At 42.1% G+C, this 25,847-nt stretch overlaps 1 protein-coding gene across 3 annotated transcripts; it reads right to left on the reverse strand.

Moving 5' to 3' along the window:
* Positions 1 to 742: 742 nt before the first annotated feature.
* ap3d1 (adaptor related protein complex 3 subunit delta 1) lies at positions 743 to 25,840 on the reverse strand. Of its 3 annotated transcripts, XM_068591769.1 has the most exons (34): positions 25,502 to 25,840; positions 22,591 to 22,686; positions 21,975 to 22,055; positions 21,224 to 21,304; positions 21,014 to 21,121; positions 20,681 to 20,810; positions 19,931 to 20,070; positions 19,436 to 19,509; positions 19,282 to 19,331; positions 19,054 to 19,103; positions 18,591 to 18,639; positions 16,312 to 16,457; positions 15,662 to 15,810; positions 15,317 to 15,547; positions 14,658 to 14,889; positions 14,331 to 14,476; positions 14,020 to 14,161; positions 12,834 to 12,905; positions 12,625 to 12,700; positions 11,848 to 12,047; positions 11,405 to 11,478; positions 11,069 to 11,092; positions 9,688 to 9,859; positions 9,336 to 9,479; positions 8,845 to 8,898; positions 7,032 to 7,151; positions 6,646 to 6,807; positions 6,289 to 6,336; positions 5,115 to 5,304; positions 4,843 to 4,931; positions 4,317 to 4,402; positions 3,774 to 3,895; positions 3,388 to 3,467; positions 743 to 3,259 (listed from the first exon to the last, which is right to left on the reverse strand). In XM_068591769.1, exons 1-34 carry the CDS (start codon positions 25,595 to 25,597, stop codon positions 3,164 to 3,166), a joined length of 3,810 nt encoding a protein of 1,269 aa, XP_068447870.1. In that variant the 5' UTR covers positions 25,598 to 25,840; the 3' UTR covers positions 743 to 3,163. The 3 variants fall into 3 exon arrangements, with proteins under 3 accessions (XP_068447870.1, XP_068447871.1, XP_068447872.1); XM_068591770.1 differs by lacking the exon at positions 11,069 to 11,092; XM_068591771.1 differs by lacking the exon at positions 8,845 to 8,898.
* Between the last annotated feature and the right edge of the window lie 7 nt (positions 25,841 to 25,847).

The raw sequence follows: 25,847 nt of genomic DNA on the forward strand, positions 1-25,847 counted from the left end.
TAAAACAGTCGGTTCAGCCAAGCGACGTTTTCGTTAAAATAAACCAGTTATAGGTGAACTGTAACACCAAAACACGCGGCTTTGTAAGCTGAACTTGACTAAACTCAGCTGCTCGCTGTGAGCCAGTAAAGAGCTCGATTACTTCTGCTGTCCGTACAAAGCTTTTTGGGAATCGAAGTTCAAAGCAATATGTGTAGTTCAAGTGTTTGACGTTATCTGTCAAACACAGACTGTGTAAAAATAGGTACGTTAAAACTCCATACCTCCCCCTCACTCATTGTGTTACACATCTTTTCACAAATAATATTTTAAACATTTTGGCACGTGTGGGTGTTTATTCGTTCACTGTAACACAATAAAAATAAAGACTACAGCAGCTTCTTACAGCATTTATTTTTTCAATTTGGGTTGACTTTCCGTAAAGGGAATGTAGAGGATGTATGTTGTCCCCTTTAAAACATTTTACATTGTACAGCTTGATAATGGAATATGGAGAAATAAACAGACAGGACCTTCCATAGCCAGAGTCATACGAGAGTAGATACTTCAATGTCACAAGCCAAACTTGGGTAAAATAACTCACTACAACTGAACCAATAAGATAATTAAGACAACGGTGGGTTGCCTCTCAGTACACCGCTTCATGTGACCTGTTCTACTCAACTTAATATTGGAGCCCCTTGCCCTCAGTGACACCAAATATAACACCCCTTCCTTTCCCTGTGTTTAATAATTTAAAACATTCAACAATATCAATTATTTTTAATTGTCTGAACTTAGAGTAGATAAAAACACAATACCATCAAAAATAGAGAATGGTCAAGTAAACTTCATTAAAAAAAAAACTATAAAGAAAAAAGACAAAATGGAATGACATGTTTTTCTTTGTGTAAGCAAGTCAATGGAACAGAAAAAAGGAAATAAAAAGTGTACATTCCTAATCATGCAATATACAAATTTTAATCAAATATTATGCACAATAAAATGATCAGAATCAGGACAATGTATGATTAGGGGAGTTGTTTTCTCTTTTATCAGTTGTGTTCAGGAACAGGGAATACATACATACTTATTTTCTATTGACATTCCTGTAATACAGCTGATCACTTCTGTATTCAGACTATACCAGGAGAGAATATCTTGTTGAATGGTTGACCCGATCTTCAGGTCACCGACATCATTATCATAGTAGTTATCTACAATAGCAGACAGATATGAAGAGGGCCTTACCAGTATATATGATCAGAGACGCTACCAAGTCAGTTTTTATCTTGCTACTACAAGGTTGAGTCGTGCTGGACCGGGTAGTGACCTCAGAGATGAATGACAGAAACTAAAAACATCAAGTACCTCAGAGTTTTCAAAGAGGAGGCCATTTCTTCTATACAATGTCCATACATGTTCATTGTAACATGTTAATGTACAAGAAAGTGGCAAGGCAGTTTCTCAAGGGAAAAGAAACATTAGGGTTTATCTGGGTACACGCCAGGTGGGTGTCAGCCAACCTGCATGCAGCTACTGTGACACAAACGTCAAAGTGGCACAGGCGTAAATGTCTCGCACGATTTCACGTGAAGACAAAGACAAAACTGCACTTTGCTGTTCACAGAGTGGACGCTGCCTTACATTGGAAGCTACGTTGCCTAATACTGATTGAAAGGGAACCTAAAACCACTTCATGCTTTCTGCTCACAGCGAGCACAGCTTGCAAAGTGAATGTGTCCAAATTTAAGATTGTGTAACTTTGTTGTCCCTTCACCGGCCACATTTTCTTCGAGAAAAGAGGCAGGGTTAGTGATGTAACGTGGGACGCTCTCTTCGTGCCAGATTATGTTGTCGCGAATTTAACCATGTGGTGACACAAATGAGGTTCCTCAGCACCATACCAGTTTCATAGAAATAACAGTGTCCTTCTGTGTATTACAGTAATACAATATCTTCTATATAACTAACTGAAACCATCTGTGAGTTGAAGAGGAGGCTGATAATGACACAGCAAACGGTCCTGTGATAAAATAGAAATATCACAATACACTTCTGCTCTGGAGTTTCATTCAAATATTTGTATACTTTCCTGCCTTCCAAATAATCTTGATGTGTGAAAGGAATGATATGTTGCAAGGTCTGGGTGGGGTGGGGTAAGAGGGCTCTAGAAGACTCATGAAGCGCTGGAGTAGGTCAGACCGCACAGCTAAGGCACAGAGCAAAACCACTGATCTACTGCGCAAATCACCGAACCAACACTAGCAGATCTGCTCTGAGCCAAAAGACAAGTGGGGCGACGGCTCTGACAGAAGTTTAAATCCCATACCATATATGTCGCTGTGGTTTCGTCTCTGTTCTATTCTCACTGCAGTTGCTAACTGTGAGCAGGTGAGAGTCCCGATTTCCCCCCAGCTAGGACCAGTTTAAGAGAGAGTCAGTCACACATGTTTTTTCTTTTACAGGCCTATCAAGCAGAGCAGCACGCACGCACGCACGCACGCACGCACGCACGCACGCACGCACGCACGCACGCACGCACATTTAGTGGGCAGAAAGAATTTCCTCTGATGTTGAGTGGACAGAAAGAAAGGGGGCGAGACGAAGGCGCAGACAGGTTTCAGACAAAACAACAAAAAAAACAAACCAAAGACAAAACAAACCTTCAAAACAATAAAATCACAATTCAACCATCAAGAGCAAAATTCCAGTTGTCAACATTACATTACATGACTGTCACAGACTGAATTGCGGACAAAGAGGAGGGCGGAGGTACATGGGAGAGAGCAGAGGATGCAGGGCACCCAGAAACAGGAGCAGATTATAGTGTCAGAGTTGGGGGACGAACAGGGTGGCTGTTGAAGTTTGAAAAAGAAAAAAAGAAAACAGACGTGAAGATGAAAGTGCTTTGCAGAGAAAACGGCGCATGTACACAGCGAGTCTGTAAAACAACATCAAGTGTTGGGGAGTGACCACAGAGCTCAGAGTGCAGTGGAATAACAGAGTGTGGGACACTGAAGAAGAAGGTGAGGGGATAGAAATCTTGTGAATCTGAGGACTAATAAATAGGGCAATACTGGAAGTGCCAGCCGCAGTGTTTCATAACATGATTATGTTGTGTTTCAGCGAGGGAGGGGGTGGCATGGAGGGGTCAGGGGCACCCTGTGGCTGTCGGACACAATCAGCACTGAGAGAAGGTCTGCTTGATCTCATCCAGCACATTCCCAAGCAGCGTCGGCTCGTCACATTTAGCGTCAATGGTCACTGTCTGAGCAGACTGGGAAGGAGAAGAGAGAGAGGGAGGAAGTCAAGCTCACAATGTGAAAGTCCACTTTTTTTAAAAAATTTAATTATTGGTTATTAAAAATCTTAATCTCAGAGGATTAATTTAATTGGTTCACTCACAGTTTTGACCAGCAGACAGACGTGGTGACCCTGGATAGACCTGCTGTACATGGAGGCACAGGAGTCGATCCTCTCCACAACTAATTCAACGAGACAACAAGAACACTGGTGTCAAAAACACAAACAACTGCATGTAATCGTTTGATCTGAATCTCTTCATGTTTCTTTACCACATGAGATTTAATAGATGAGCACAATCGCACGCTGCAAGTTAAGTTTACCGACACAGAAACATGTTAAACACTTTCCTATGATGGTCAGAATTTTCTAACAAACACTGTATCGATGATTTCTGAAAGTGGAATACTTTATTCATCTGGTACGTGTATGCTTTAATGAAAGTCCGTCACTTGAGACACATTATGTGGCCTAGTGTGTAATTGTACCAGAAAAATGATGGTGGAAGCAGATCCTGGCCAGTAGGTGGTGGAAGGGCATGTTGACTCCCTCCAGTTTGACAGAGCTGCACTTCAGGTCGCCCGACTCAAGCAGCTTTGCAAACGCATCACTGGCCAAACAAAACATACGAAACTCCATTTGCAATTTCTCCTCCACGAAAACATGACTAAGAACTAAAACAACTCAGAAACTAATAACAACACCGTTATTGCATTTACGACGGGTGTTCATGGTGCCCCGACGGTTTTAAAGGTTTCCCACTGATTTTTACTCTGGTGCCACCGTCAATCACATATTTCCAATTTTACACAGACAATATCAAAATATACAGTGCAGATTGACATGAAATTGACTGAATCTGTTCCTGCTGCCCAGATGATAACCCGATTATATTACAAACACATCCTCATGCAAAACTATTATTTAAGAAGAATGTTTAAAAAAAAAGTCAGTGTGTAGATTTAACACCTCCATAATGTGGGTTTTAATGAGAAAAATGTGTAACATGTAATGTGAAACATTACACCAACCTGTAGCAAGGAGTAGTGATTAGGTAGGATGAGCAGGTAAAGTGCAGTTTGAAGTCCAGTTTCTCGTGAGTGGAGGAGTCCTCATTCTGTGGGAACACGATAACAAATAGAGATAATCGTAACGAGGCACTTGAACGAGTCTCTTTTGGCCAGCCGGACCTCTAGAGACATCGAGGGGGAGGGTCAGTTTCCTAAATGAAAGCTGGAGTTGGTCAGGATTCCTTGTCTTGCTTAAGCACGCAGCTTCTGTACAACTACGCCTCCCTGTTGGAGGCTAAATGTTTTGGACACAAGTGAAATTGACAATTACTTTTACAAATCTAACTCCACAATATGCAACAACTCCTTTTCATGTTGGGCATGTTGGAAATGGCAAAGGCTAAATTAAAATATCAGAGCTTTTAAAAATGAATATGAACATCTTAACAGCACATTAAGAAAGCTATATATGATAGTCTATCCACCCAAAAATATTTTTGGTTTTATACCGTTTGCCACTTGTTTGTGTGCGTGTTTTCCTTCATACCTTTACTATGAAGGTGAGGGTTCCCTTCAGTTTCTGTGACATTACGATGCTCTGCACGGTGAAGACAAACCGCGCCTCATTGGACACCCCTGAGGAGAAATGTTCACAGCTAAGTATACAGACTCAAAAAAACATTGCCAAGTGATGTACACACCATTTTACAACACGATGACTCTACACGTTATACAGAAATTGGAATGTTGTGCATGAGTATATTTTAGGGAAATCAACTCCAACAACTAAAATGAACATTTTGCATCTAAATCACTGACCCGGTGGAAGTTGGAAGGGGACGGTGAGGCCATCATGTGGACCGGATCCCTCTGGCCTCTGCAGCTTGGAGTTGAGAGAGTCCAGGACGTTGAACTCCATGGATTTGAGGAAGTTGTCACGCTTGTTTTCAAATATGATAGATACCACCACCTGACTGCCATCTTGCAGGTTTCCTTGGATGTCATTTTCCTTTGAGGGAGAAAATAAAGTATTTTCTTTGAATTTAATTTAATTATCACATAATTTGCATGGGGAATGCTGGTTCAAACACAAGCCGTCCTTGTAATTCACTGTGCGAGAATTATTTTGAATGGACACAGTAAACGTCTTGATTCATAAACCCAACACCAAAAGCACACGTTGCCGTTTCCAAGAAACCAGTCAGCCAGAGCACAAGGAGAAAATCACAAGGACAGAATTATTCTCAGAAACGTTCACATAGTCGACCGTGGAAATTAGTCCATGAAGAGCATCAAGAACAGACAGAAACACATCTAGAAAAGGGTTTTAAGAACATTCTGTCACTGACAGAAATTTAACTAGTACCTGATCGACATCCTCCATCATCTTTGAAGAGAGGGAGAGAAAAGGAGAAGATCTGCATATATTCTTTTTTATTTATTTTTGATACTGCTACTGATGTCTTGGATACTTTTCACATCAATACTAAACAGCCTAAAAATGCACTTTGTGCGATTGTTTCCATATTTGTTTACTCAGAGGACGGTTAGAATGTGTTCAATGTCCAGGGAAAATGCAGGATTTTCCACAATCTGGATCTTAGTATTCATAATGACGAGGGCTGGGCAAAGCAGAATTTTCTTTACCGATTAAACGTATGATTTTTCTGTGATTAATCACATTATGCGCCAAATTCAATAATAAAAGTAAAAAGTATATTGCACACTTTTTTAAAAAAGTTATAATCTATGTATCTACACACTATGCGTCGGGCCTAACAACACCCTAGAACAGGACATAATTTACGACACAGTTCTGCCTCCTGTGCCTTATTGCTTAATACAGCTTGAGGTATTGCCAAATAAACTATATATTGGGGCCAAATAGTGACAAAAACTAATTGGGTTGATTAGTGAAAAACAGAATTTCCCCCCCCCCCCCCGAGCCCAGTGGCACAAGTCCCTCCTTCAAAAGCATCTCGCCATCACTCACCATCTTGATGTAGGAGTTCTCAGCCAGCAGGCAGTAATTGGACATGGGCTGAAAGGAGAGAGGAGCTCAGGTCAGATCAGGCATTCTCTGTCACTCTGTATGCTAACTAAGCAACAGGAGCTGCTTCACACAGTGTGTGTGCGTGTGTGTGTGTGTAGCATTCACATGGTTTGAACAGTGGAGGCAAAAGGCACACGTCAAACGATAAATAATACTGCCCGTCTACCTACCTACCCCCCGCCCCCTCCTTCTTCACCCCCTCTCTCAATGCACAGACTATACGCTAAGAGTGTGCTGGATGTTTTCATCCACACTTGACTGAGCTGAGGCTGTGAAACTTTGATGACAAACACTGACCGGCAGAGGCTCTTCCTCTTCCACGGTGCCATTCTGCACCGACTCCTCGCCACCTCCGTCACTGTGGTGATGATGGTGATGATGCTTCTTCTTCTTTTTCTTCTCCTTCTCCTCCTTCTCCTTTTTCTGCTTCTTCTTCTTGTGTTTGGAGGACTTCTTATCCTTAAGGAATCCCCACAAGACAGTTTATCAGATATTCTGGTAATGAAACATGGTTACTTGAAATATTCTTCCAGAGATCACATAAGAGCTGCCAGGTCAGTGACGCATCGTTTACACAAACGTGTGAGAATAAGAGATGCCAATATGCGGCATACTGTCAGGTCATTGTGATTCTCGAGCACCACAGTCAAACGTTCTACTTCGCATCATCATTGGGGACTCACAGTCTCCTCTGGCTCGGTGTCTTTTGGCTCATCAGGCTCAGAGTCTGGTGCTGTGCCAGAGGCCGTCTCAGGCACGGGGGCTGCTGCTTCGGCTGCTGCTAAAGTGGCTGCTTCCTTTTCCTGTTCACGTACATACACACACACACACACAAATACACACACACACCACCACAAAAACACAGAGGCCTTAGCAGTGTGCAACCACAGCATATAACACATACAGCAGTGTTTGCCACTTCTGTGCTGATAGAGGTTAAATGAAGTTAAGAAGTTCACTCATTCAGAAAGAAAAGATGTCATGAATCAGCTGCAACGTACGAGCACTGTGATACCACGACCCGATTCGGTAAAACAAGTGCCTCACATGCAAGACTACTAACCAGCCAAATGAGCAAATCCACCAATGTGCCTGCATAAGAAAAACAAATGTGTCATGTCTGGAGGTCTTGGCTTTTTTTCCCCCTGTGCCGTTGGACTGTATGAACTAGCCACACTCGCTGCCGTCAACAGATCCCTGATTTACAGGATCTTGGTGACAGCCTCCTTATCTGCTGTTAAAAGCTCTCTATGGGTCACACTGTGACAACCAATATCAAAACAAGTCTTTCACGAAAGGCATGTCGAGGCATGCCTTTAAAAATGTAGCGTTTCTAGGCTAGAAGTGATTTCACTTAACGGCTGACAGCTCACATGATTAAAAACAGAACCACAGAAAAAAAAAATGAAATACTTGACATAACTGGTTTTCCCAAACCAAAATAGCTACAGAGGAGAAGATATGGGAGGTACGACACAGTGTTAAATGTCAGAAGCTAGCTGGTACGGTTAAAGGAATAGTGTGACATTTTGGGAAATGTGCTCATTCAATTTATTGCTCAAAGTATTAGTCCGTTTAATATCGAGGTGGAGCTAGCAGTCTGTTAGCTTAGCATAAAGACTGAAAACGGGGAAATAGCCAAGAGGTAACCAAATCCTTACTTGGGGTTATCTTGTGACAACAAAAAGTTATGTTTGTGTAAATTGTTGAGGTCTAACAAACATGTTGAATATTCTTTCCTCTCATAACACATCTGCAAATGAAACTTTGAAACTGTTTGTATCAATGTTTACTAGCTAGTGGTGTCTTCTTTACTGCCTTTGTTGGCGCGTTGCTGCATTTCATCGTGGATTTCCGCAGCCTAAAAAAGCTGTAATGCTACCTGACTTCTAAAAATATTTGTAAATTATGTTTTTTGCCTATGTTTCAACACTCAAAAAGGTCAAACAAACAAAGACGAGCACGACCCCACATGGCGCAGGCGGTCAAAGGACACATGAGGTGAAGCGGTGGCGACAGGAACAAGAGCAAAATGATTTTGAGCCACATTCCTGGGAACCTCAGACCTCCGCTCACTTGTCACTACCACCAACACAACAATAACGACATCTACTTTGACCTCAAGACCGACACGACACCCAGCGAGCAAAACAGAAGCTAAGGAAGAGAACCACTGGCATTGTGAGGCAAATACACATACTGTGCACACAGACATACACACACACAGGCATGCTGGAAAAACATAGGAAGGCTGGAGAATGAGAGAGGAAAGTGTTGTGTGACCTGTGAAAGAGAGGAAGTCGTGTCAGAGAGGTGAGGGGCTGAAGACGTGAAAAATCAAACTGATCAAAATCAAGAGATGGTAGAGAGATAACGTATGGCAAACAACATATGAAGGAGATAAATAATACATGGAGTTATGAAAGAGGAAAGTATGAATTGGAGAGACGAGGGGAGGAAAGAGAGGGGGGGAAGGAGGGGGGAAGGGGACTCAACCTGGGCGTTAGAGGGCACTGGAGCGTTTGAGAGCCAGAAATCCAGATCCGAAACCTAGAAGAGGGAGGGAGGGAGAGGAGTGCGAGGAGGTGAGCGGGGCGAGGGCCAAACAGGTTCTGTATCTTTCTACTATTCATGAAAATGGATACAGAGATTACACCGCTCTCTTTCATGAATAAATCAAGTATTTGGCGAGAGACTGCGTAGTCTGCTACGAGGAAACTGATACTTGATCACTAAAGCTGATTGAAAGACAAGCTGGGAGGAAGCAATGGAAGTGTGGAGCCAATGAAAATGATCAAAGACATCTGTGTGCGTGTAACGCATTAACAGAAATTGTACACTACTTATAACGATATTCTTAAGCCATTTTTCATCATGAATTTCATATCAGGTTCTTTAATTTAAAAATCGGAATTGTGGGTCAAGTGAGATCTTGGGTATGAACTCTGTTGGTGGGTTAGAAACGGCGAGCTTTTGTAAGAACATACCTCAGCAGCGTTGGAGGCGGGCAGTGTAGCCACCTCACTGGTTTCTTCTGATTGGACAACAAGCTCATCTGCCTGACCCCCGAGCAGATCCTCCCCCTTTTCTTCACGTTTGTGTTTCTTCTTCTTCTTCTCATCTTTGCTCTTCTGCAAACAAAAAAAACAACCCGCAAATAAATTCAGCTCTGTCAGAACAAGGTTAGAAACCACAACCTTTGACTGCTCGTGCCATAATGGTTGATAGGTCCTTGATGTTTTCCCCCTCTCGCTCAGACTGCTCTATAAATATACATTCATAAAGCAGTTTCACCAGTGAGACAGAACGAGGCGAGTAAGGTTTCCATTTCACGCTCACCTTTCTATCCCCGTCTTTGTCCTTCTTCTTCTTCTCTTTCTTTTCTTTGCTGCTCTTCTTCTTGGGCTCCTGTGAAGCGGGACTCTCTGCATCGGCATCTTCAGCTGGACTTTTGAGAGCCTCTGCTGCACGATGCGACCGGACCGGCAGCTTCTCACTGTCGGCAAGTGGCCTGGAGGAACGACATTGCAGAGATACACATTTTGACTGTTTAGATGAGGATTGATGATGAGATTGTAGTCCACCTGGAGTTGGTGACATCATCTGGAAAATGTGTAATACTGCATTTTCTGGTAGTGTTAGAAAAGGTGCAGAAATCTACTGTATTCAGGCACATATTCTGCACTGTGCAGCAGCCAAGTCTCATTCAAAGCGTTGCGATAAGCCATTTGTCTGGCAGAGCTAAAAGCTCTAGAACTTCCCAGACTCTTAGAAACCACACAAATAAATTCCTCCCTATTGAACTAATAGGAGTTGTCAAGTTTATTTACCCGAGCTGGAACCTTTAAAGCAATAACCACATGCACTGCAGCCCCCTGCTGGTTATTCTCTATAAAAAGGAAGGCACACCGCTCTTCATCTGGCTTCAACCGGGTAATAATGCTTGTGCCTTTTTAGAAAGCTATTTGGCCACATTCATTATTAGTGTTATTTTAAAATTTCGAGAAATCACAAGCACAGACTTCACTTGTTTTCATTTCTTAGTTTTAAACATGAGTTTAACCTCATATACTATCGAAACAATTTTAAAGGATGGACTATAAATCATCGCATTGGTCTCAAGGCACACGTGCTTGTTATTTCCACCAAAAGGCAGGCTGGTGACAATTTGGAGGCATGTAAAGTCTGCCGAACTGAGGAAAGAATTATAGCACCTAACTCCTGGGTTAAGTTTCCTGAAAGCACATTGATGCTGATGGTGTGAAGTACCAAAATGCTTTTAGGAGTCCGTTCCAGGAGGAAAGGTGGTAAAAGATTAAGTCCTGAGAAGATCAGCAGCAGCTAGTTCATAATCTTTGTTAAATACGGAACAATGTCACTCTTATTGAAGATATATCTTCCATTATGAGAATCATGGAACTATTTGTTTAGAAATTATATGCTGCTGATATTGTCAAGCTTAAAGAAGTTCAAAAAAGAAGCAGGGTAAGATAAAAGGTTCATAGATATTAGACTAGGTCAAAGGCTACAATGAGCGATATCCAAAATACTGGGAAAAAAAAGAGCAAAAAAAAGGAAGCAGGTACTGCAAACTACCTGGATAAATGGGACAGCTATGTTAGTGAGAGGAGCAAGACAGCTATTCAGACAGAGAGAGAAAGACAGAGGGGCAGTCCACTTATAGTCGGAGCTCAAGTCCCGCAGCTGGGGCTCTACTCACCTGCGTGCAGCCATCTCCACCAAGCTGCCCACACAAAGAGACAGTGATGGGTGTGTGTAGGCATAGAAAAGGGGAAGCAGAAAGCAAATCGCCATGAGAAGGAGTGAGAGGAGGGAAAGGGCAAAGTCACATCGCCTGTGACACTCCAGCTGCTAAGGTCAGGAAATAAATCAGACTGAGAAGGTTTCCAGATTTTTTTTTAAAGACATCCAAGATTCAGTGATCCTCAGTTTGGTCGATTGGCTCAGTCAGATACGCAAATGACGGGTTTCAGTTAAATTCACACGAGTCTGATCTTGTGTAGAGTACATATACATCTACATTGTGTGGACTCACTTGTCTAAGTCGATGTCCAGGGCTTTGTGAGGGTCATTGGGATCTTTGTCATCATCATCACTGGGTAAGGCATTCTGAAGTAACAGGTGGGTAAAAATCAATAAAACAGAGTTAATAACCTTCAAAGTAAATCTATAACTACAATACACTAGATGTGACATGATCTGTAGAGGTATTGACTTCCAGTCTTCACTCTCCCAGAGCGGAGACCCCAAACGACCAAGTAAACAATTATGGTATTTACTCCTGACTGAGATTTATGTCCACATGTTTACAGCTTACAAACAAGAGAGGAAAACTGATGTATTATCTTTTCACATTAAATTCCAGTCTTTGGTCGAGCACAAGTTACCTTTAATGTGTAATGTACATAATTACACTTTAATACTAGAAGTCATGATGCCTTTATAAAACAGACTGATGTTTTCACAGCTCCATTGTACCTCTGGCATCTCCTCGGTAACAATGTCGACCATGTGCGCAGGCGTGATGTCCTCCTCGCTTTCAGGGCCGGAATCATGTTTCTTTCCTCGTCCGCTGCGCTTTTCTTTCCGCTTTTTCTTCTCCTTCTTCTTCTTCTCCACTCTCTCTTTCTGCCGACGCTCCTCCTCCAGCTTCACGTACTGGTCAGACATAGGCAGACCTGTGGGAGAGGGGACATCAATGTGTGATAAATCATATTTAAATAATAAGACTAATATAAAAAGAAAAATACAGCATAGAAGAGAAAAACAAGTAATAAAGCCAGAAAAATTAAGCTTAGCATGATCTCTTTACGCTCTCGTTCATTCACAATCATCGGCTTCTTTTCTTATCAGCTGACTGTGGACATTGTTCCGTCCATATTGTTAGTGTCAAAACATTAAAACTGTTCTCCTCTCTGCTGCATCACATATTTGATTTGATCCACCCCCCCGCTTCCCCAGTCTCCATTACATCAGTGCCCAGTCCTGCTCCACATCCCATCAGTCAGATCATTGGCCAACTCTCTTCACCACCGACACCGTGGGAAATGTCCCTGGTCTAATCCAAGCATTTCTATGCCCTAAATATGCTGTGTCACAATGGGGTCTGAATCGTCAAATACACTGTGACAAATGATTGTTCATTCTAAATTAATTGTAGCACGACTTCTCGTATGATGGCAGTAAAATAAGCCACTTTAAAGTTGCTCATGTGAAATGAGTGTTTTATAGTAATGCTGTAACAGCATGCGTTACCTGGGACTTTGAGAGGCACACTGAGGTCAATCTGCACGACCGGGATGTGCTCCACTCCTGGAGCCTCCTGGTACACCTACACAAAGAAGACATGCATTTACAAACATGACATGTCCAACTACAGGTATTCGACATCTTGTAATCATTGCTAAAACAACAGACTGGATTCAACAGAGACATGTGCAGTGAAGAGGAGTGGGTAAGCACACCTTCTGAGAGGATGGGGAGGCCTTGATGTAGAATGGGTTGTTGGCTTGCTCTTGCTTTCTGACTTCTCTCCTCTGGGGAAAAAAAAACAGTTCCATGAATTAATCAATGAAGGCCTGCCTTGGTTCAGCTTTATACGAGATCCACCTAAGCCAACAGATTCACAGTAGAACTCAGTAAGTCGATATCGTTTTGAAGATAAGAACTGCATGACTCAAAAACACTAAATGCTGCTGCGTAATCAATGACGATGCTGACATTTTTTGTAAGCTTTTGTCCTCAGAGCTTGTAAATGCAGTCATATCACTTGTCTGACTGCTACCTTAGAAATTACATTGAATAAGTAGTTGAAGGAGAACTTGGCGCAGTGCCTGCAGCTGGTAGAGTACTTTTCACCCTCTCTCTTACTGTTAATGTTGGTATTGCAATTGTAGAAGAAGTACGCAAAATGTATTCTTAAGTAAAACTATTAACTTTTAATAGCGAAAGTATTAATACCGCACAGTAAAAGTCTGAAATACAAGTGTACTTCCGTCAAGAGTAAAAGAGGCAATATCAGCACCATGTACTTAAATTGAAGTCTGTTTAAGGCTGCGTGCTTTCAAGTCTATGATGCTGAACAGTTTAATGAATAATAATGAACCATATTTAAAATCATTTTTTTGCAAGCGAAACCTAAATTGCCAATTTAACAAGAAAATTTCTCTGTCAGGTAAATGTAACAACGTTTTCCTCTGAAGTACTCAGAAAATATGCAACTCAGCTACATACATCTTACTGTGTATTTTAAAGTGCTTTGGGGGGCTTTTGTACATTGTTCCACGGTACAATTCAATACTTTATTTCTAAAATATCCTAATAAATCTATAGCTGCTTTTCTATAGTTCTTTTTACTTTGGCCCTGGTTGTGTACCTTGGAGTAAAATCTGCCCCTGAGTTTTTTTTCTAGTGAACCAGACTGTAAGGCCTATTTCACTGGTGTTTCAGACTGTAAGTAGCTTTGACTTGGGCTGTGAGTGACACAGCTATGTCAAAGCAGCTAGAATTCTGAGGACCCAAAGATCGCAGTCTGTACGAGCAGTTCCCGAGAAAGTTGCACGTAGCAACACTACAAGGCCGGCACTGTACAAACACAATTTTTAAAAGAACAATGTTGCTCAACAAGGCTACATTCATGGACTAGCGCACCTTTGCCAGCTCTTTCTCATCCACCTCTGTGTGACGGGCACGGGAATGTTTGGGCTCCTCCTTGGCAAAAATAGCCTTGGGCTGCTCGTCCTCAGACTCGCTCTCAGATGGAGGCTCGTTGATCCAGGCATCCAAGTTCAGACTGCACAAAACAAACACTCAAACTTCACTGGTCAACACAAACAGACATACATGTTGCTGGTGGGACAATGCTATGAACAAGTCCTATGGGTTTTACTCAAAAAACTATGCAATAATGTGTTATTAACAGTTTTAGTGCGTGTGGGTTCCTCTTTACTGAGCAAACTTACCCTTCAGGAACAGGCACTTTTTTCTGTGCTTTGGGGGCTACAGGGTTAAGTTCTCCAGCGAACAGCGCAATAACTTCCTCCGCTACTTCTACGTCCTTCTGTTGCAGTTTTTGGATGTACTTGACCAGCTGCAGGATGCAAGACGCCTGAGGACATGAGAAGGTGAGGCAGAGAGGGAGATTAGCAGACCTTTATCAGATATGTACGTAGTGGGCAACCTTTTAAAGGAAGACAATGCCAAATGTCAAAGGGCAAAAAGCAAGTATCTCTGTTATTGCTTTGGCAAAAGAAAACCAGTTGTGACTTCTATGCATGTCTCCATCTTACCCTCTCCTGCACCTCCAGGTTGGCGCTCTGGACAAACAGAGGGAGCCTGTCTATCATCAGCTGGCTGGTTTCCTGTGCTGCTGTGCCGTCCGTGTTCCCCTCCTGGTTCTTCAGCACAGTGGCAAACAGCTTGGCTGCGTTCTGCACGTACACTGCCTGGATGTGGCCCGGTAGGGTGGCCACCTTTGGCCGCAGCATTGCCTCTAGCGTCTGCATCGGGTTCTCCAGGTGTCTAAGGAGCGGAGGTGGATTTAGAGAAAGACCAATTTAAAAACTACATATATTCACAATACTGATGCAATTTGCAGGGCGGCACTCAGGTAATATTCCATATGATTAGCATTGCAAAGTGCGTCAAGAAAACGAGGGCTTGTGATAACTGTCAACTTGCACACTTAAAAGAAGAAAGCGGGGGGGAAGCACATTATCTGAACCAAGCTGTCAATTATCTCCCCCTATGGATTCATTGTTACAGGCAACTGGGGTCATGGGATACCTTAATGTTATCATAATACAGTCATACAGACGTTTTAATGCAGCATTTTTTAACTACTTTGGGTTTACCTTCCCTCTTGTGGGAAACCTTCCCGTCTCATGTTCAAATCTTCTTTTACTTAAGTCAGTGTAAGTGTGAATCCCAATGAGATAAATCAACATACTCAGAGAATTCGCCACAGATCCAGGCCGCTGCGTACAACACCTCACAGATGCCCTTCCGCTGCACGTTGCCTGTCATCAGGTGGGCGTTGTCCAGCAGAGTGGCCATCTGGGCCACGGCAAAGACCCGGATGGCTTTGACCCGAATAGCCACATCCAACATCTGAGAGGCAATGAGTTGGCCGTGCCGTGTGCCCTCTAACCGGGTCAGCTCCACCAGGATGCTGATGTACCTGTCAAGCAGATATGAAGGGGCACGGTTGAAAATCTCGTCCAATTGTGACGTCAAACAATATTCACAGAATATGGAGTGAAAGTTAAGACAATGCTGGTGTGGAGCAACTGACCATTCAAAGTTGGTGATATACTGGTAGTTGCTTTGGCTGCAGATGTCTATGATCTTGGTGAGCAGCTCATCTCTGTAGGTGGTTCCTTCTGCTTTGTCCACATGCAGCATCAGCTTCTTTACAATCTCCATTAGGTTCTTTTTGGATACCTAGGAGAGCAACAAAACTCAGATTTAGATGCAAAAATTGAATTCTTTCAGATTAATTCACTAATTCTTTGTTCTACTGAGCCAGAGAAAGATACATCATTTCCTCAAAAGAGCTTTAAAATGAAGGACACAACTGACTAATATCGTCTACAGAGAAGACATCACAGAATTGTGTCATCTGACATAAAATATCACACAATCACTAGTCAACAACTCCAATAGAAGTTTCGACATCAATCATTAGCTATTCTGTATTCCAGCAACTGTATCATCCGCTGATGAACCTATTGTCAACCAATCAAGTAAATCAAATCCTGTTCTATAAACAGTGCACGTAAACTCTGCAAATTCTTCTGGTAAGAGGTAGTTTCCTGCCCTGCTAAGAACGAAGGTCCTTTCTAACAGTTAAACTGAGATTATCTGGCACTAAAAATCTGAGAAAGAAACATGAGCTAAACTGAAAAACCTTGATGTGTAAAAACAAATGTCTTTGCTTCGTACCATGCCATAGAGCAGGTCCAGAGCTCTCAGGCGGATGGACTCGTCCTTGTCATCCAGACACTGGAGGATAAGGTCTTTATGAGACTGCACTGACTTGGGGTGGGTCTTTAGGATCTTCGACATGGCCAGCAGGCCCAAGTACTTCACTGCAAACACAAACATGGACTCAGCGTATTTCAACACAGATGTACAGCACCCTTAGCTCACCACACCATAGCAAATACAACTATTTACTTGTATTGTGTACATTAAAGTGGCAGTCTTGAAGATTTATTTAAATAAATGTCGTAATGACCATCGCAGAATGAGGAACTAATAATGGCCTATGGCGCTGTGACTGTATTGACGGAAGTATTGCAATATTTATATATCGACAGTATTACCAACTGGGTGTACGTGGTGACAATCCTGGGAAAAAAATGCTTTCACAAATTACTGCTAATACAAACCAAACGTATGCTCCTGCTGCAGCTCTACTTTTAAAGCATTTAATTTGCGAAACATAAGTAATATCGTGGAGTAGTCACAGGACATGCAATGTGTTCATCGGGAAGCATGACACTCACCCCTAACTTTGATCAGAAATGGCCACAAAAACAAGAAAACCATAATTGTTTGCTTAAGTTCTTTGTGAGGTAACCAACTACTTTCACTTTTGCAGACTCATGGAGGAAAATAAATATCAGATCACAGTTCCTCACAAAGGGATTTGAAAAAGGCCAATTATTACATCTGCCATTACATCCAGTAAATAGGGTGTCACCAAATCAAACCAGGACTGATATCTTGAGGATTACCACTTCAATGATTACATATGTTGTTATATTTTTTATAAGCCTGACTATCCTTACTTGACTGTGACTGCAGTGAGAAAGCAATACAATACCTGGCGGGAGAACAAGTATTTTTTCGGAAATCCTTTGTTTCCGGAGGACAGAACTATTTTGAAACTGGGCTACTTGTTAAAAAAATTGTTCAGTTACTACTACTACTAAATTTCCCTGAATCTAGTCACTCTGTAAGGCCCAACTTGCTGTAATTACAAAATGTCTAATATGTTAATAAAATATGAACAAATTACTGTTGTGTTATCGTACATTTTACATAAGCTACACAAAAAAAAACATATGGAAATGACAAACGAAATATCATAAAAGGAAAGGACAAAAAATACGGAAATATGGAAAGGACACACAAACACAGACGGTCCAACACACAGACACAAACTGGACACAGTAGTTTCATTTTGCTTTATCCTGTCGAATTTGCGGCAGCTTTTTTTTCCTCACCAAATTAAATTCTAACAATTGAAAAACCTAATAAATCATAGCCTTCTGTCTATCAACTAATTTGGCAAAGACAAATAAATGCCTCTCAAGGTTTTGGATCAATAAGTGTGCGTATGTGGTAGTGACCTTGGTGGTAAGGTGATCCTTGTCAGTGCAGTGAATACATTGCAGAAAGGACTAGGGACATGAACTCAGTGCAGCTGCAGGAGACAATAGCAAGGTTATAAAATGAGAGTCTGACAAAGCAAACATTTCAAGGAATAAATCTATTGCATCTGGTGTTCGCAGCAACACACAATGCATCTAAAACAGAAACGCAAGGGCAACAGATTCTTCCCATTTTAGTTGACTGCAAAACATCTAATGCATTTAGCATGACGTTGTCAACTGATTCTTCGTTCAGACATCTCAATTAAACTGAAGTGTTATATATTTTGCTTGTATATCTTATTTTTAAATAACACAAAATCTAGAGAAGCGGTGAACTTGCACCTACTCGACTTAATGCATTTGAAAGTGCTATGGCTTCAGCAACCTAAAACCACAGGTTCACAGTCTGCTTTATGAACATCGGAGGTCTCTAGTCTACTCCACACACAAAACTATCTACTCATGTATGGGTGTCCAGATAACTCGAATGGCTGAATGCAGTATGCTCAGCTTCAACTGGAAGTGTTCAAGGGAGTGCATTTATAGAGGCAAGCCTTATGTTTGAGAATAGCAGACTAGCAACTTGTAACCCTTTCAAATTAAGGCAACACATTGTGAAAAACACGCTGCAAATTGTTCACTTTCTGTGCCGGACATGGGATTTGTGTGTGAAATTCTAAGCAGGCCTCTTATAATTGAGAATGGGACTATCATAATGTTCGAGTTATCCGGAGTCAGGGGGTCTACGTTGTTGGAGTCTAAGGGGGTGGACTGTTCCATAGTGAGAAACACGCAGACAATGAAAGAATGACACACTGCAGGCATTGACAGAGGGCTCACAGTTCTGGTCCGAGTCTTCGATCAGGATTCGCAGTTTCTGCACACAGAGCTGGAAATGGAGAAAAATAAAGAGAAAGAGAGCAAGAGAAAAGGGGGGGAGAAAAGAAGAGTCATTAACATCACTGTTAACCTTTCAAAATCAGTTTCAGTCTCAGATTATAAATCATAAAAGAGACAAACAAAAGCGTGAGAAATGGGGTTTATATGTAAATGGTGCAAAATAACTTTTTCATGCATTACTGACGGTCACAACTGAAAGCCAGAAGAAAAACAGCTTCATGAGATCTGCTAGCCTGTCCTACAGTTGCTGTGTCTCTACTTGAAAACATGTTTAAAAACGGACAGACGAACAGAAAGAAACATGGTGAAAGCATGCGTTGTGGTTCGACTGGGTTGGAATCGGTTATGATCATTATTTAACCACAGGAAGGTGCAGATGGAGGAGTGGACCTCTGAGGCTTACCTGGATACTAGCACTGTGGTTAGGCATCCCAGAGGACAAGGAAATCAACACTGCACAAGGGACGAAATAAGCAATTAGAGCTGAATGTGTCTAAATATCTTTAGAAGAAAGAAAAAAAGATGTGGATTTTACTTCTTTTAAAAAAAAGGGACTGAAATAGAGCAAAAGCACACAATAAATACATGAGACTACTACTTTGCACACATTGGATACTGAAAAAGTACTGACCTGCGATCACAGTGTTGACACATTCATACAGCAGAGACATGGCAGAGGTACTGTGAGAGAGAAGGACAAAAATATTATTGATATACCCGTCAGAGCAATACACTTTCAGCAACTGTGAAAAACGTTTATTTAAAAAAAAGGGATTTGGTCTCACCTGTGGATTAGGTTGGTCAGAGGTTCAATCAGCTTCTTTCCCAACCGCGGCTCCAGAGGTGTGAGCGCACCGAACTGGCAAACAAAGCCACAGTAGATTATGTCTCACATAAGAATTAAAAAAAAAAAGATATCAAAACTTAAACTATCTTTTTCATAACCACTGATGGATTCAAGGAGTTTTAAGGAGTTCAAGAGAAAGGATGTGAACTTGTTATTTTAAAAAAGAGGTGCTTCTGCTCACATGAATACAACTTGCTGAGCGATGCAACCTCTCATGCAGGTGATGGAACTAGTAACAATTCCTCTTTTATGATAGATTTATCCCTGTGCGAGTGGGGCAATACTGCTACTGTCACACAAAGCCATGGCTTGGTGCTGCACAGTATGTGTCTGTTTGTCCATGGTAATAAAGAGCATGGCAGCTATTTAAGACCTCATGTAATATTTCATCACCACTCCAGGAACTCAAGTTTCCTGTATCCAGTTGACTTACCAGCTTGATGATCTTAATGAGAACCCAGTTATTAGTAGAAGAGGTCATGAGTTTGAAGAAGAGCGGGGCCAGAGACAAGTAGTTTTTGGGATTTCTCCGAGCCAGCTCACAGATGACATTTACTGCTGCAGACTGGACACCTGAAGGAAAGTAATCAAAATAAAAAGGCCATGAACATCATTTATTTAACATAATTAAAACAAAGAACAATTTGAATTTGATGTGCTAAGGGTGAATAATGGCAACAAAATATGAAATATATTGTAGCAGTATAACACAGGCAAGGAAAAAAATATTTAATGTATAAAATCTATTTACGAGCTTTCTGTCGAATATGAATTATTTTAAATTTAAGTGCACACATTTTTTTGCCGTCATAAGTAGTAAAATGATCATGGAGTGGTAAAGGAGGTACATTTGTTTTCACCTAACGTCACATTTGAAATATTCTTTTGACATCAGTTGAAAGTAGCTTTAACAACAAAGCTCTTTCACAATCTCAGATTAGTAAATATTGTCTCACTGATGGACAGTGCTAAACCATAAAGTCAGATAAATGCCCTGCAAGATGTTTTTGTCTGCAGAACAGAAATAGTCCAGCGAGTGGTTCAATATTCCCAGACAGCTGTAGCAGTAGCACAAACAAGCCTTCCTTAATCTCATATTCTTAGTTGCTGAATAATTCACAGGGTTCAGGTGACAAAGCACAAGCTTCCTGCGTGTCTGAATGCAGTGTGTCTGTCCTGATACCTGGGTCTGGGTCCTCCAGTTTCTCCTTCAGCCTGGGGAAAGCGGGCCGCAGGGACTCTGGATACTTCAGAAACACCTTGTACATGATCAGCACTGCTTTCTTTCGGATATAGGGTTTAGTGTGGGACATCTAGGGTGGGGGAAAAAGTAAAGACAGCGGAAATGGTTGTGTTCAAACTGGAAAAAGGAATAACACTTCTTCTTTTTGACTGAAAGTTCTTAGGTCAATAAAGACCCGGGAGGAGTTAGCGAGGAAAACTGGAGTCAGAAAAGGAAAAGTAAAGAGCACAAGTACTTGTTGGTAAACCTCTTGACATACTCTCCATGACTCACCAGTGTCATGATGTCATTGGCCAGGTCCCGAGCCAGGTCAGGGGTCACAAAACAAGAGAGGCCAGTGAGGGCTACACCTGTGTCATACTGGTTGGGACTGCTGAGATCCTGGGAGAGAAAAAAGAAATACAAAATAGAAAGGAATAGTTTACCAGACAGAAAAGGTTGGACGAGGGATATTCAGTGGGCCGGAGGAAGAACATCACTGACCTTTCGGATCTGATTGGTTGTCAGCATGATGACATCAGTGCTCTCGTGAAAGCACTGCGAGGCCGCCAGGTAGCCAATCCTCTGGAGGGAAAAAAACGAAAGCAGAAAGAATTACATACTGTGCTCTAAATTAAATGTAACCACTCACTGAAATGCAGCGATTCACGTTTGAATACCGCCACCGCAACACCTCATCAGGGAGAGGAAAGCGTGTTTTGCCAACGTCAGCGGCTACCGTTCCCTCGGATTAGGTGACAAAATGGATCAAACTTATAAAATGTGAAAGTGACGTGGGAGACAACACCGCACCAGTGGGAGCTTCAATGTGGAAACATCATTTTGATTGGATCTATCGGTACAGCTGATAGTGGTTTAAAACATATTCACAGCCAAATTTATTTTCTTCTTATTTATTTTTCTCATTTTAATATATTTGGGAAAGTGATCCTTCTTTTCACTTTGATCACAAAAAGGTGGAGAACCTACTACTGTAGAGGGAATTTCAGCACATTTCACTACAATGCAATTATTACAAACAGCAGTTCCATGGAGCGATACAGCAGCAGTACAAGTTTGAGTATGCATGTGGAGAAATTAAGTAAAATGATATCGCAAAGGGCAGCTGGTAAGATGCATCCAATTTTCTGACACATCTACACGTGGGCGTACCCCACAGTCATAGCATCGTGACCATTAACACATTAAGTGATCAGGTTTAATGTTGTGCATTTCCAATAAGTCCAGTTATTACCTTGTATGTGAACTTGGATGAGCTCATGACTTCAACGATGTTGAAAGCGGCCCAGCTGACATCATAGCCCAGCATCTGAAGCTGTAACAGAGAAAAGAAAGGAGATAGAGATGGATGTGGGTGAATAAGAGGAGGAGCGGGGATCTAAGCCCACACCGAGGTGCACAGAGAGGCTAAATTATTTGAGCAGAAAGCTCCGAAAGTGGGCACAGATGCCAGTTGCAAAAAGCCATCTAAACCTAAATGTGGGCTTTCGCTATAAATAGAATGAGTGCTTTCTTTTAAACAGAAATTGTACACATTTGTGAACAAGTGCTGGCTACTAGGCATTAGGTTGTATACTGACCACCGTAATCGTCAGGTACAAAACAACCTTTGTACATGCAGTCTTGCACCTGCTTCATAAAAACATATTAAGTGTAGGACATAATCCGTAAATAAGAACATATTTCTTCTCTGCTTAAAAAGTGATAATACAAAACATATACTTATGAATCAAATCATATCTGTTTTGTTTTTCTTATTTGTTAATATTGATGCTGTACTTCATTATGTGTATCAAGTAGAAGTGAAAGACAGAGTCAGTGATTCTGTGGAGGATGTAGAGAGATCTTACGTAGGTGAGCTTGCACACAGCATTGGCTTTGACAGCGATGTTGTCCTGCTTGAGCTCCTGTTTGATCTCATCGATGCATGTGGAGATGTACTTGGCCTGAGGGCAGACAAAGGAGAGGACAAACAACAGACACCAGATCAGATTAGGTGGAATGATATCCGGAGTGGGCGACTGCTCCAAAGCACCACGAACAAGCTGGAAAATCCTGGTCTGTCTGTTGTTGCTATACACCAGTCAGCAAAGGTGGGCGAGACTTTATTTAAGTATTATGCAGTATTGCGACCTTAAGTTTTAAGACAAGCTCAAGTCACGAGTCATTGGTGGTAGATTTAAAGTGATGGCATCAAATTCATGACTTGTGACAAGAGTATGTTCCATGGGAGTGCGAGCCAGTTTGTGATTGCTGAAATACATAGATTTGAGGCCCTATGCCAAGTCAAAGTCAAAACATCTAAATGGCATGTGGCTGTGGCTTGTTGACCAGGAACATTTTCTTCCTAATATACAATACTGACAAACAATACTGACACACCACTTGAAGACATTTTTATCTTGCATGGTCTGATGGTTTGATCCTGCTTAAATACGGTTGAGATGAGCTCCAAAAACAAACTGCCCAGATTTGCAGAACAACAAATATAACACGAGCAAAAGATTCACTCTCTGATTACACAGGTTATTTTTTCCAATTTGAATGGTAGTAAGTGATTTAAGAGCTCTCCCATCCCGAGTGTTTCCAGGAGCCTCGCGAATGAATGAATGAATGAATACAATAGCTGTTCTTACTACCCTGTATACTACATTTTAATGAAAAGGAGAGAGCAGAAGGTTCATTTAATTTACCAGTAGAGGGCAAGCTCAGTTAGACCTCTAAAGTGAGCAATCAGTCATCTATTGTTGAGAATAGCGACCTTGCAAAATAAAACACACACATATCGCTCTGTAGGGTGCGAGTGTGTGCTGGTCATGTGTGTGCAGTCATGAGACAGCATAATGACAGGAGGAGGCAGGAAGGGGAAGAGGGGGGGTGAGCTCTGCTAATGCTGCTCCTGGAGAAACTGTGGCTAGCCGGGCTGGAGGATGTATTCTACACAAGATCACCAGACACACACGGCGCTTCTGCAGCACACTTGTCATCAATGAGCGATTCAGAACGCATTGAAATAACTGAAATAGTTGAAAAGACATCAGCCAGCAATGAAGCAATAAACAGACAAGAACAAATAGACCTCAAATTCAATAGATAATATCACAGAATTACACTTTGGACATCCTCACACCCTTCCTACAGTATGCCGGGTGTTCCAAAAGGCGTGGGAGAGAGAGTGAATGAATGAACCATAGACAGACTCAGCACACATGTGAAAAACAAACTGCGGGCTGCCCAGGAAAAAGTCAACACACACTCAGACGTGCACACACACACACAGCGTATTAATATTTCAGCAAACTGTTTACTGTTGACTGGGCAACCACCACCTTATCTAGGCTGCTCAGGTTGGGTTACATTTGGTGAACCTCTCAGCTCATACACTGAATCAAGAGATCAAGCATTGTTAGCCTTGAGCAACAAGTGACCTAAGTGCTTGATTGACCAAAAATAATATTAAAGGACACAAATGTGCATGATGTAATAATCAAGAAAAAGATGTATATAGATGATTAGATCTGGCGGTTTCATCTTAAAATGCTTGGAAATTGGTATTTGGGTGAGATGGTGATCAGGACAAATCTGCCATGTCGAGAGAGGACTAAAATCCACAAATCGCCCTCGGGTTAGACACACTACCTCTACATTTCACACCTGGTATACAGCTTGAGACAGGTGTGCACAGCACCACAGTTCTGTGCAACACCAACCCAGTAAACCTGCCTTGTACCATCAACCCATTATACCCTAAGCCCCTTCAAATAACCCAGGGTTAGACAAAGCTAACACAGAGCTCACAAGAAGAGCAGGCTGATGTGAGAGATTGAAACGTGGCTGTGTGTGTACCTCCCCCACCCCCAAACACTGCCCTCTATCGGCCCATCCCACCTCGCTTCCACTTAGCCAGGTGTTGTGATGATCCTGTCATCGCACACGTCGCTGGGACGGGTGAGCTCAACTTCAATTACTGATGGGACGTTTCAAAACGATTTCACGACTAACGGGTTTATAGAAAGATGCATTTTTTTATTGAAGAAAAACACCCAGGATGGTGGTATCTGCATGTTTAAGCATAAAGTCCAGAGACATATGAATTGGGCCTCGTTTACACTCTGAAGTTTGCGCATGTAATCAGAGCATCACGTCATCTATTCAACAGTCGAGGGACTCTGGCGTGTCCTCAACTCAAATACGTGAGAAATAACACCGACAGATTGAAAACCCCTGAAAGAGTCGGTCACTTCAGGCCAACAATTGATCAAAGTTAGCAATGGTTGGCTGCTGGTAGGAGTGTCCACATGAGCAGTTACTCTCTGGTACCAGAAAGTAATCCCGATGAATTGTGATAATCTATAGAGCTGCTTCCTCTGACAGTCAGCTATAGCTAAGTTTGCTAGCTGTCAGTAACAACTCTTCATACATCCCTCCTCTTTGTTTATAACTGTCCACGTAACGTGACTACAAAGTGAGCAACCGCGCGCACTCCTTGACACGTTTAACGTGTCTTAACACACGTTAAACGACCACAAGACGCGGAACACGACTGTGTTGTAGCGGCTGTTAGCTCGCGGGAGAGATGACTGAGCCGCGGTTAGCTGTCCAACGGAAACTCACCGAACGTTAGCTGTGAACGTGAGCTAGCTGAGCGGCGATAACGGTAGTTTGTAATATGTGTCGAGTTAAATAAACATCAATGAACGCAAGGTTTCAAATATTTTAGGTGACAGTGTTTGCTTGTTGTTGTTATTTTGTTTTTCTTACCTCATCTTCCTTGTGGTTCCTTATGCCACGTACTAAATCCTGAAGGTTTTTATCGAACATCCGATCGATGCTCCCTTTGACAATCTTCAAAGCCATGTTTGCCTGCGACTTGTACCGCTTGAGTCCTGCGGGGCCGAAGAGCCTTCCAGAGGTCTAGTGGGTGCCAACCGACCCTCTAGACTGTCTCTCATCCACCCGGGTACCGTTAGTGCAGGGGGGGTCTGCTGCTGTTTACCAAGCCCGGGCAGAGGAAGCTGAGGCCGGACGGGGCGTCCTGTGCTGTGCAGAGACACTGGCAACGGATAAGTGTAGGAAATGGCTGACAAAATGGCGTCTTCGGTCAGCT

This window comes from Clinocottus analis, unplaced genomic scaffold (assembly GCF_023055335.1).
Source record: "Clinocottus analis isolate CAN_PGR_092001 unplaced genomic scaffold, fCliAna1.0.p SCAF_25, whole genome shotgun sequence".
Lineage (NCBI taxonomy): Eukaryota > Metazoa > Chordata > Actinopteri > Perciformes > Cottidae > Clinocottus > Clinocottus analis.

Excerpts from the sequence above, each read along its gene's own strand:
- ap3d1 (XM_068591769.1), bottom strand. The coding sequence starts at position 25,597 with ATGGCTTTGAAGATTGTCAAAGGGAGCATCGATCGGATGTTCGATAAA. Across the intron at positions 11,479-11,847 it reads TTACCGAGGAGATGCCAGAG|AATGCCTTACCCAGTGATGA; the intron begins GTACAATGGAGC and ends CTGTTACTTCAG. Across the intron at positions 6,337-6,645 it reads AAGAGGAAGAGCCTCTGCCG|CCCATGTCCAATTACTGCCT; the intron begins GTCAGTGTTTGT and ends CTCTCCTTTCAG.